The sequence below is a fragment of the Struthio camelus genome, chromosome 1, assembly GCF_040807025.1.
Source record: "Struthio camelus isolate bStrCam1 chromosome 1, bStrCam1.hap1, whole genome shotgun sequence".
Taxonomy (NCBI): Eukaryota; Metazoa; Chordata; class Aves; order Struthioniformes; family Struthionidae; genus Struthio; species Struthio camelus.
In genome coordinates, this window is record NC_090942.1 from 113059552 (window position 1) to 113071998 (window position 12447).

At 36.5% G+C, this 12447-nt stretch overlaps 1 protein-coding gene across 2 annotated transcripts in view; it reads left to right on the top strand.

Moving 5' to 3' along the window:
• USP25 (ubiquitin specific peptidase 25) overlaps positions 1-12447 on the top strand; it is a 92907-nt gene that overhangs the window by 19779 nt on the left and 60681 nt on the right. For both annotated transcript variants that reach the window (XM_068911124.1, XM_068911134.1), the window contains exons 2-4: positions 921-998; positions 2091-2235; positions 11908-12031. In XM_068911124.1, the coding sequence (XP_068767225.1) occupies positions 921-998; positions 2091-2235; positions 11908-12031 (347 nt within the window). The remainder of the gene's footprint in view (positions 1-920; positions 999-2090; positions 2236-11907; positions 12032-12447) is intronic.

Sequence of the window (12447 nt, forward strand, 5' to 3'; positions counted from 1 at the left end):
TTGGAGAGTAACATGAGAGCATTTAATTGCCATTGATAGGAAATATGCTTTTTTGTCTAGCAAACAAAACTCTATAAATTCTCTTTTACAGATGAAATCATTGTTTTGAGTTCAGGATGTGGTGGGCAAACAATAAAGAAAAAACACTTGTGAATGCCACCAAGTTTTTTGTCTTTTTCCCATCCTCCAAAGGAAGAATGGAATTTGTTAGTTTGGAACAGTGGTCAGTCCTTTGTGTTTTCATGGTTTTAATGGTTAAGTGAAGTTCAAGAATTATTCCAAAGTAATGCCTACTTTTTGCTTTTGCAAAATGAAAGATGTGATATCTGAGGATGAGCAGAGGAAGTCATCTGTTGGCTGAGAGCAGGGGGTAGGAACAGGTTGTTCCTCAGAATTCATATTAAGTGAGTATTTAAGCTTCACACAACCTTTTGTTCTTTTAGAACTATGTGTTACTTAAAACTTAGCCGTGGGAGCTGGTTAACTTCGAGTTCTGAGAGTTGGAATCAACTGGTCTAGGAATGTGGTTATAACTGATTCCTGGTGTTTTGCTTTAGTCTTGAGAAACTATTTTGCGTGGATATTTTTGTTTTTTTTTTTTTTAATTTGGTTAAAAATGACTTTCTAGTTTTGAAGTTTGAATGGCTGGTAATTGCGAATGTTAAGGAAATACTGGGGTTGAGGATAATTGGGACTTGAAGCCAGTTTTGATCCAAGTTCAATAAACTACTTCCCCTGCTGCCTTCAGAGACCAAGTACTGCAATTGGTTGGTTTAGGATGGCCATTTGTGGCTTTATATAGACTTCTTGCACCTATGTTGCATAAGCTATTTAATCATCCTCCATCTTTTTTAAAAAAAAGCATTGTAGTTTTACTGCTACTCGGATCTTATTTTGATGTTCTGTGTGTTTGTTTTTAGCACCAGCAAACATTTTTGAATCAGCTGAGGGAGATCACCGGTATCAATGACATCCAGGTACTACAACAGGCCCTGAAGGTAAGATGAATGTTGGTAAATGTTTGACTTGCAGCTAAATGTATACATGTTGTTGTTAACTGCCTGTGCAAGCTGTAAGACCCACCCTTTCTTCCTCTTCCTCCATTCCTTCCCTCCCCAACTTGAATTCTTTTTAGATGTATTTTGGGGGAAAAAAGCTGTTAATGGTGGCTTGTTCACTTCAGAAGCAAACCCGATGTGTTCCAATATTGACAGAAAAATTGATCTGGTGTTCAAACAATTAAAAGATAAAAATGGTGCAGGTTGTCTTGAAGGTAACCTTTGTTTAACTTGTCTTGAGATACCTTGATGCTAATATAATTGGTCAATTCCTGATGGTTGAACTCTTTACTTCCTTGTCAGGATTTGGCTAAGCTTTCTAGCGGGGCTAGGTCCCTATTCAATATGTAAAACAAAACTCTTATCAGATTTGTCACCCTTTGCTAATTTGGCATCACTTCACTGTTTCTTCAACAGTCATAAGCCCTTTTACAACACAAAACAATCTGCAAGTAAAAAAGAGCGGGTTTCTCTGCGTTATACTTCCCAAAAACTGAAAAAAAATCCCTTATTTCCCTCGAGCAGAGGTTTTCAGCCATTTATGCATGGTAAATAAGCATTTAGTCAATTTAAATCACACACACCACACACACACGCACACATATATACCTACATATATATAAAACTGTTGATCCTGACCCACCCTGTCATATACACAACTGCCCCTCTAAAGGTAGTATCTCTAGCCTTAAAAATGAATAGTTCAGAATAGTTCAGTTAACTGCTGTTGAAATCTTTGAGATTATATTCATTATACTAGTTGAGGAGTTCACCTATGCTACGATACTTTTAAGTTTTTTCCATGGAAGGTGGAGCTCTAAGAAAGTAAATTTTTATTACATCTTATCTCTAGTTAGTTAAAAGTAGTGAAGTGTGCAAAATGAGGTTCAAGTATGGAAACTTTCTAACAGGATTTCACCTGAAAATACAGTGTCATTGGTCATATAAGTTGCTTGTAATTTTGTCATTTACTATTAAGAAAACAAAAAAGAAATGAGGCCTTTTATTTCTTGTTTTTGTTGATGCTTAAAGGACAGCAATGGTAATTTGGAATTGGCTGTGGCTTTCCTCACTGCGAAGAATGCCAAGGTTCCCCAGCAAGAGGAGGCAACTTACTATCAAACAGCACTTCCTGGAAATGACAGATACATCAGTGTGGGCAGCCAGGCAGACACGAGTAGGTATTTTTCTTTTCATAAACTTAGTTTAAAGAGGGAACTAAAACCTTGCCTCTAAGGTTATCATTAATCTTGACTGATAAATCTTACTTAACAATTTTTAGACTATTACTCATTCTTTCTCTCCTTCTTTCAGAATATTTTTTTATTTTAACTCTCCTTAAGCCTACCTTTAACAAATATTTATGGTACTGAACAGAAAGTGAATAACTGGGTTTTCATGCTTTTTTGCCTTTTGTAGAATTTATTTTGGGGGTGTGGAATAAATAATTAAAGGCAAACGCTGGGCATCCTGCCAGTCTAACAAAAAAAATTAGAAAAGAGCAAGTGTAACTACACACGAATGCATTTTTTTAATGAGCTAAAGCAAGACTTTAGAGTAGTTTCTCCCTTATAGGGATGGCTTTCCCAAAAGGATAGATGAGAAGTTAGATGTGCATTTTTGTAGTAAAAGAGCAAGTATTTTCTATGTGAGAGTAACATTAAAAATGCTCCACTTCTAAGAATTTAACCTAACTGATACAGGAGATCCCACAGCCTTATATTGCTTTGTCTCCAGGTTCAACTCCTATATTTAAGTGCATAGTTCTTTTTTTTGAGAACATAGGAGAAGAAACATTTAAAAACAATTGTACTTTTTAATGAAAAGGTGATTTAGAAACTGTTGAGAATAAACTAGTTTTGCTTTTTTGTAGTCCTGCATGTTAAGTGTATTCTGCAAATAAATAAGGGAAATAAGATGAAAGAAAAAGAGGAAGGAAGTTAAGCAGCTGGATTGATCTATGTAAAATCTGAGTTTCTTGATACTGTATTTACATTCCAGGATTTTAAACATAGATACCCAATATTTTTTAATTAAGTATATATTAACTATTTGGCTATGTGGTGTTCAACTGTGTAGCTTTACTGAAAAGAGTAAATATATTTGCCTTCATGCAAAGTGGGATTTTTCCTTTGTTTCAGTAATACTGGGATGGTTATGGCAGCAACACTGTAAAGAAGTTTACTTAGAACTCATTGTTCATTGTACAGTTGCCTTTTTTTTTTTTTGTCTCTAACACCTTGAAATAAACATTTTTAAAGCTTAGGTTTTTTTGGTTTTTTTTTTTTTTTAGTGAGGAAGGAGTTTCATTTCAGCATTCTCTGGTTAGAAACTACTTTTTAATCTGTAGTATTATTAGCATCCTTCATAAAGTGCACAGAGTGCTTTATGGGAATTCTTTTATCCCCTAAGTAAAATATTTTGGATTTTTTATTTTTTTTTTGTCTATAAAGACAAAAAGAAACCTCAGATATAGTTAATTTTAAATGTCAAAAAATTGTTGAAAATAGTCTCCATTTACTCAACAACAAACTTAATTACTTACTAACTTACTAATTAGTTACTAACTCGTCTTAGTTTCCAGTATTGAAGATCTGGTATGACAGTGGAACAGTGAGCTGGGTTCTGGTGCAGTTCATGTTTCATTAGATGTATTATCAATCCCGTTAATAGAAGTGTTTAAATTTTACTGTCACTTAATATGCTATGCAACCTTATTGAAGATAAGAGGTTACAGGAGATATAAGAGGGAGTAGGGTCTAGCTGCAGAGTCTACATTACCCATGACTGATGGTCAAATTGGAAAGAGTTAATTTTGAATTGTAGATTCCAAATTGAATTTCAGGGTTCTCTTCTCTTTTTTTTTTGGGGGGGAGGGGGGAGGGGGGATGTTGATGACAAACCTAAACTCTTTATACTTAGATAGTGCACTACAAGTCAGTAATCAAGAAGCACTGGCTATTGTGGAAAAAGCAGACAGACATTCCTTACATGAACTCTAGTCAGACCATCAGGTCCTCGTTGGCAGCAAAAATGAGCCCTTTTTCCAGCCTTTGCTGTTTAGGTTATAAACTGAAGATATGTTACGAGATAAAGGCACCTTGGCTGAATTTATTTCTCCATATTGGAGGGAATATGGGAAAAGAACTAAGCACCTACAGCAGAACAAAAAGCTAAACCATTCTCCCTGCTTTACCAATCTCTGATCATAGGGACCCCGAATCTATAAAGCAGACACTCTACACGTTTTCTGCAAGAAGCTTTTAGAGTTCTTTCTTTGATCTTCTTGACTGTAATTACTTGGTTCACAAATGTAGTACATTTAAAGTGGGCAAGTGGCATTTAAAGTGGCAGGGCCATACATTTGTAAGCACCGTCATGTAAAGGAATGTGATGAAATACAGTGGATGATTTGAGAGAAGAAAATGGAAGGGTGGGCATAGATGGAAATAGAATATTCAGCAATGATCATTTCAACCATCATCATTTCCTTCTGCCAGAAAAGAATGCTATTACCACTTACCAGTAATGCTGAACTTCTGACAGTATCTTACCTTCCAAATTTATTTGGATCCCTTTTAGTACCCCACATAGGTATAATTACGTGAAGATAATTATACCTCACCCTTATCTTTCCTTACTGCTTAACCATCTACGTGCATTTGAAATTTACCATGTTATAAATTGACTAGGCTTGCAGTCCCTTATGACTAGGTTTGCAGTCCCACCAAGTTTTAAGTCATCTAAACTGGGAATAAGAGTAACAGATAAATATCAGAACTATCTGCAATACCAGAAAAAAAAAGTCCAGCTACTTATGGAGTTTTTTGAATGTATACGCTGCATGAAGGTTTATTTAATGCATTCTATGGGCTTGACTACTTCCTTGAAATATGCTTAATTAGCTAAGGGACAAAATAAATGCATGTTTAACGGCACGACATAGCTTAGAAATCAGCTGTTAGCCTGGATTGTGCACTACATCTTCAAAAACTGACAATGGTCATTTAACTACTTCAGCACTAAAGTTATATTCGGTACCTAAGGAAGCAATTATTAGCAAATGCAACATTTCGATGATTGCAAAAACTATTAATAGACTTTGCATAGAGATGTAGTCCTCTCTTAAAATCAAAGGCTGACTTGCACAGCATTATTCATGACATCTGCCTTTTTGCATGTTCAAAACAGCATGTGCCAGCACCTGCGAGTGTAGCTTTTTCGTATTGAAAATGGTGCATAGGTTATATGATCCTTTGCAAAGGTGTTACTCTCTCTTTTCCTGCTACAATCTGTTAGTGAGAAGAAAGTGCTTAAATAATAAGGTTGCTGTGCACAAGTGCGCACCTTTTAATCTAAGATCACCTTAATGCTCTGCTTAGCAGTATAAATCCTACGCAAAGCATTCAAAGCAAAACAAGAGAAGAAAGTTTAGTAATGCTTTTCAGTATTTTCACTTACCCAGTTGTTTTCTCTAGAAACCTGGGTTTTTTATTTGCAGTAATTCATCTGGGGCTGCAAAACAGAACTATCACATTGTTAAACATGTATCAATTTTCTTTTCTTTATTTGAGAAACTTTCAGAACCCAGTTGCAGCAGCAAAAAGAAGCAGCAGAATGAAGGGAAGATGCATATTTTGGAAAAATTGTCTTTGAATGAAATAGCTGTCAAGATAAATTCTCTCCCACCCTTCTTTTGAAAACTCAAAAAATGTGCAAATTCGTTTTCATGAAAACTAAATTAATCTTTGCAATTGCACATTCCACAGCCAAGACAAAAGATTTGAAACCTTTTGGTAAGGGCATAGTATAATGTAACTATAAAATGCCACACACCAGGGTTATAGACCTCATGGTTTCTTAGGGCCTGGCTTTTTACATCTTCCTATTCCTAGAATTTGAGTCCTTTGCATAGGTTTTGAAGTCATTTAGTCAACCCCCTCCCACAAAGCCAGACTTAACTGCACCTAACCCTTCTTAACTGATGTTTATGTAAGCTATTTAAAAAAAAAAAAAAAAAACCCTTCCCTTCTAGAGTTTCTAGGAAAAAAAGAACTTATAAAGCAGTTTATTTTAGTGCTTCACTGTCCTTACTCTGAGAAGGCTACTCCTAATGTCTTATTTAAATCCCTCTCACTTCGGGTAAAGCCCTTTAGTCTGTCTTATCCCCTGTCATTGGAGTGTACAGTTCATTCCTTTTGTCTCAGAAGTGTTGCACGATTGGAGACTGCTAGTCACTACTTACCCTCAGTTTTCTCAGCTTTAGACTAAGCAGCCCAAATTCTTTCCATCTTTGGCTCCATTTTCTGTACCTATTGTCACTTTCCCCTTCTCTCCCATCCAGTTTTTACCCAAATTGGCGTATACGATATTATTTTAAATCTTAGTGTAGGAACCCAATTCTAGATCCTTGTCAGTTGTTCTGCCTCTTGAACTACAGCACTCAAAAGAAGAAAAAAGACTCCAGGTGAGTCTTAACAGTATTAAGAAAAATGAAAAAATCCTTCTAAACGTATGTATGATATTCTGTTGATATACTTCAGTTTAACACTTTGTTTCCTTCAACACTACGATGATGAGAATTGCAAGTTGAACATGAACCAGCTGTAGCTGCCAGATCCTTTTTGGCAGGAGTCCTAGTTAGGCCTCGTTCTACAGCTGTGTGTTTCATTAAGGTGTATGAGTAGAATTGTACACCAGTTTCTTCTGTCTCCTTACCCAACTCATATACCCCTGTGTGTCTTCATAACACTTCCTTCTGTTTTGGGGATTATTTGTGTCTTTTCCCAGCCTGATTCCTGGGACTGTCTCCAGCTGGTATGGCAGGGTCCCTGCTGCAAAATGTCAGGAGTCTTAGGCCTCGATGTCCTCCTTTGAACTTGCTGGCTCACTTCCTCCTTTTTTCCATGACTGCTTCTCTCTTTCCCATTCCTGTTAGCGTGAGAATACTCACTTTAAGGTGAATCCTAGAACAGTGTAAGTGTTAAGTGCAGTTGAGGTGAAGTTCCAGTAAGGTAGCAATGGCTAATGTTTGCTAGCTCTTTCATCGATAGACAGATTTCATCAGAGCTGTTTGATTTGGCTAAGCAAATGTTAGGATACAGTATATTTTTTCTCAGTCCCTTCAGTTTTTACCCAAATTGGTGTAAACGGCATTCTTTTAAATCTAGACACAGGAACTCAATTCCACCGTGAAGTTTAACATCACAGAGTAAGTAGACCATAGGACAGAGGATCTTGCTTAGCTTTGCTAGTAATAAATAAAAGTGATGTAATCTTAACTTCCTGATTTCCCACCTCCTCTCCCCATAATGTTGGTGTGTTGAAATTGTAACCTTGCTGTTGCCTTTCCAAGCTTGGCAACTATCCGTTGAACCCATCACACTTGCCCCCTTATTTTCTTTCTCTGTGCCAGCAGTTGCATCACTGTGGTTGTTTATTGCCTGTCCCTGTGTTCAATCGCTACTTCAGATCTGTCCCTCATGCTGAGTTTCCCACCGTACTTATGTTTGAAGTTCCTACCCTCTACCTCCTCCCTGTACAAGTGACAAGTCAATATCACCGTAATTATTTTAATGACCAAGGCAATTGCCAAGAAAGACTTATTTAACTGATGCAAACTTCCTAAATAAGCATATCGAATAAGAAAGTTTTTAAGTAAAGAAGGTACGTGTGTGCACATGCGTGCACAAACACAATGTATATATGTGTATTATATATACTTGTATATTTGTCACAAATTTCAATGTACAACTTAATTGCTTTTCTGTAATTATAAAGGATAGTAGACTCTGGTTCTTATGTACCGGAGGCACACATTACAGTTTAATATGTTGCAAAAACAGAAATATTGCTTTTATCAAAACAGCTTATTAATTCTGCCTATTAATTTTAGTTGAATAAACATGAATGTGCTTAGCCAGACTGTTTGGAGCAGTTTCTTTCTCAGTTCATAAAAATTTTGTCAGAACAGACTTATTTGTTTATTTTGTAGTTAGGGCTTAGGTAAGACGTTTGCTGCCTTTTTTTTTTTTTTTTTTTTTTAAACTATCAGATTTACAGTAAGAAGTACCTTTATGAAGAGAAGCCATTAGGAACTGAAGGGCTCTTCAGCCTGAATGACGAGTATAACAAAATCAACACACACAAATAAAACCCAGTAAATGTAAATTTGCAAATGTGACATTATTCTTAATACTTTTGTGAATTGCATCCTTCAGCCTATCACAGGAAACTTAGTGGGCAAGAAATCATGTGTCTGTGTTTATAAAATAAAAAATAATCTACTCTGAGTTTACATGTATGTCTGATAAATACTTTGGTTAAAAATCCTCCCTCCTGCCACCGTGTACTCGAAACTTGAACACAGAAATCAGTTGATCAAATGGGAAACTTCGGTTAGATGAGTTTTGTGGGTGAATTCCACTACTAATTGCATTGAAATAAATGCTGGACACTATACAATCTCAGTGGAATACATATTTAAAAATACAGTTTAGAGTTGAATTTATTATCAATCTTGAGAGAAGGCAAAATGATTATACTTGTAACTGCTTGAAAACTAGACATGTTGCTTTTCCATTTAAAAAAAAAAAATCATTTTCCCATAAGAATTTACAAAATATGAGTTTAAAAAAAAAAGTCACTGCATGAATTTCAGGGAATAAAAGTGCATCTGTATAATCCGTATTCAAATGATAAGACTGCAACCATGTCACTTCTGTTTCGAGTTCTGCTGTGATCGCCTCTTTACAGTTAGGATGCAAGACATACATGAGCTGTTGCAGCTTAATGAGTTACTGTATCAGCAGAGATGCTGAAAAGGACCTTGCCTCTGTTCCAAGTACAGCAAACAAGATCTAAAATACATTAGCTTAACTATCCCAACCACTTTCTTTCACATTTTTCTATAAACTAAAAGCTCAGTCAGTTACCATGGATCATCTGATACTTAGAAATTTATTCTTGTGACATAAGTTATGGTAGGTGAACCCTCCATGACATGAATTAATTACGTTGATCACATATGGTAGCAAGTCTTCACTATATTGTCCCTGACTGGCATAAAAAAGACAATGTGTATGTGAAAATAGCATTTATAAAGGGAATCCTGTAATGTCTGCTCCAAAGTCCTGGCGTGGCGAAGCATCTATTCTGTTGAATTGGTTTCTGAAAGAATGCTGAAGTCAAGAATTTTGGTTTTTAATTTTAAAATAATGTAATCACTGGTAATATGAATGGTAATAAAATTCTGAATGCATAGGGGGTGGTACAGATTAATAAAGATTAAGAAGCTAGGGCAGTACAAAAAATTGGGTAATTTAATGAAAGTGCTAGTTGGATTTGACCTTGATAGGGTGTTGGTTTTTTTTAATCAGTGTTGATTTGTATAAGAGTGGGAGCTTTTGTTAGCAGCCACATTGTCAGCTAATTTATGGATTCTTCTATAAAATACTCCCCATATAAAGAACTTCACTTCTTAATCTGGCTTTTTTCTTTATCATTATGTAAGAGTTTCATCTCTCTGCTGAAAAGAGACTAGCTGAAGGAATCTTTCCTCTGAAAGTCAATGATCGGAGTAACCCCATAGTTCCATTGGCAGCATATATGGCTGTTACATTGAAGCTTACTCCATCTTCCGTTGGAACCACTGTTATTACTTTCAGAAAAGCAGGAGGTCTCCAGTGGAGATGCAGCGCTGATGTGTGAATATCTGCGTATGGGTAGAAAATAAGACATAAGCTATAGTCACATATTTTAAGACCCTAATAGGTAGTGTGTGAAGCCACACAGTGCCATCATCGTTGCTGGCCTTTCTACCCTTGCTTCTGCTGTCACATCCTAGAGCAAAGGCATATTCTCATGTGTCCAGGATTGTGGTGGTATTTTAGCCTGAACTACATTGTTCTCAACATGACAGCTCATATATCAAAGCTGCTGTGGGTGTGACTTCTGCTGGTCTTTCCCATAATTCCTTCAGTCCTTTTGAAGGAGAATTTTAGGCATTTGAGTTGAAGTATCGTTTGGACATAACGAAGGATCTGAGCTGACTACAGGAAAATAAGAATAAAATACATAAAGTGCTGCTGCTTCTCTGGTCGTGGTGTTGTTTCATACTTCCAGATCATGACAGTTTGTGCAGCTTACTTTACAGATAAGGGTGCTTTGCTTAAAGGCTTGCTAAATTAAATTGAAATTCAACAAAGCAGCATTATTATGTGGAAATGGGAGAAAAATTAATTTTTGAATATGATGGTGTTAACAGAAAAGTTTCTTTTGCAACTTCTCTTCAGTTTCAGTCTTCCATGAGCACAAGTGGTCCTGCTTGCTGTTAATATGCAGCTATGGAAATGATTGTTGTATCATACGTTCAGTATTTTGTTTTGCTCCAACAAGAAATATCACAGCCAAGTAAGTCCAGGGAAATAATGAAAGCTGGCGCTACAGTAAGTCAGGCCATCCAGGAGAAAAGTCAGAAGCTAAAAAGAGAAGCTCTTTGGGAATGAGTTATTGAGCTGGCCAGTGGGAGGAGAAATGCAAGCAAACTGCTCATCTTTTTTTTTTTTTTTTTTTTTTTGGTGAGCAGCCAGCAGTTGTGAATCTTTTTCTCTTTCTTCCATAGTCTTTTAACTTCTAATGTTCAAACCCCAGGCTGGACAGGAATCCTTTTAATAGTTCTTTGGGTAAACTTTGCCCTTGGAGGAGACAGAGTGAAAATGGCAGGGTACCAGCACAATGTGTGCGTGTCTGTCTGTCTGACATTGCACATAAAGGTCACTTATGCACTTTCCCCTCTCTTTCTATCTGGCTGACTTGCAAAATGAGATTTTTGGCCCTGGAAATCATGATAACCAAAGACCTTGGCTCTTTGGAAAGTCTCGTGTAGCTAACAGGCATTCCCTGTTGGCCCTGACCACTTTGGAAAGCGTGGCTGTGCCTCACTGAGGAGTGATTAGTTTAGCAGTGTGATGCGAATAATGACATTTCTGTTTACTCAGAAGAGGGAATGCTGTTGCTGTGTACAGGAAACAGGGAGGCTTATAGGGAATGTTAGCATCTGATTCTTTAGTGTCGGAGAAGAAGTTAGAAATATGTTTGTTTTCGTCTTTATTACCCAGTTAGGAGCCCACTGAGCGTGCCTCGCTTACTGAAGCGTGGATCCTTATTTTGACTTTGTTTTCTTAATTTTCCTGTTGAGATGGGAGGTTTCCAGTAGACAGAAATTGGATTTAAATATATATTTAAATGTGTTCAGAAAATGAATACACAAATAGAATAGAAAAGAACTAGGTTAAGTAAGGAACTCTCCTACAAGTTATGAAACTGTGAAAAAGTATTTGTCTCACTGAAGTACAGAAATGTTTGTAGGATATGGGGCTTCTGTCTGTGCTTTGGGAAAATTCAGCACGTTTCTCCATGTGGAGGAAGAATAACTATGCTCAGTGCAGGTATCCTTTTTATGAGAAAGTTGTTTTTTCATCGTGTGTGTTCTGGAAGCAACTGATTATGGTAGCTGAAGTAATACATTAAAAGGCATTGCTTTAAAGGGCCTTTCAGAAACTATGGATTCATAAATTTGGCCCGTCACTTTATGAAACTTAAGATCCTTAGGAGAAAGGAAGATTGTTTTCAGTCATACCTTAGTTAGAGAAAGCAACTGGGATTTTTATTTGGCCTTGAGGTGGAAGGGAGCGATTTGCATAGCTAGTCATTGGCAGAAAGCAGGCCACAAGGAGGATGGACTTGAATGCAGTTTAGCAATCCCCATGGGTTCTGCGTCCTCTACAGTAAGACTTACCTTTCATTCTGTTTCACTTTTAATTTTGAGAAAGATAGTTTTGCTTTTCAGATGTGATTGATCTCACTGGAGATGATAAAGATGATCTTCAGAGGGCAATTGCCTTGAGTTTGGAGGAATCAAACAGGGCATTCAGGGAGACTGGAATAACAGATGAGGAACAAGCCATTAGCAGGTAAACAAAACAACTTATATAAAGCAGAAATTAAATTTAAAGAGTTGGAGATTGGCCTATATTGTTTTTTTATTATTTTTGAATTTAACAAAGAATAACTTGTTTGTTTTCACTTATGCTACTGATATGCCTGGCTTCAGGATGTTGCTTTAATATATTGTATGTTCTACACTGGAAAATAGTCTGTTATGTTTTGGCTAGGAGTTAATAGTATGTTTCACAGCCATGTATTTTTTAATAATGAGGAAGTGGATGGAGATGGAGAATATATGGTCATATTTAAGTAGGACCTAAAACTGAAAGTGTCTGTTGCGTATTGGGTAAAAAGTGTTGAAAACAAAATACAATTAAAAGCTAATAAGGTCTTTATCCCCTTTTTACATTGTTCATTTTAAAATAACACTTTCTTACCTCTG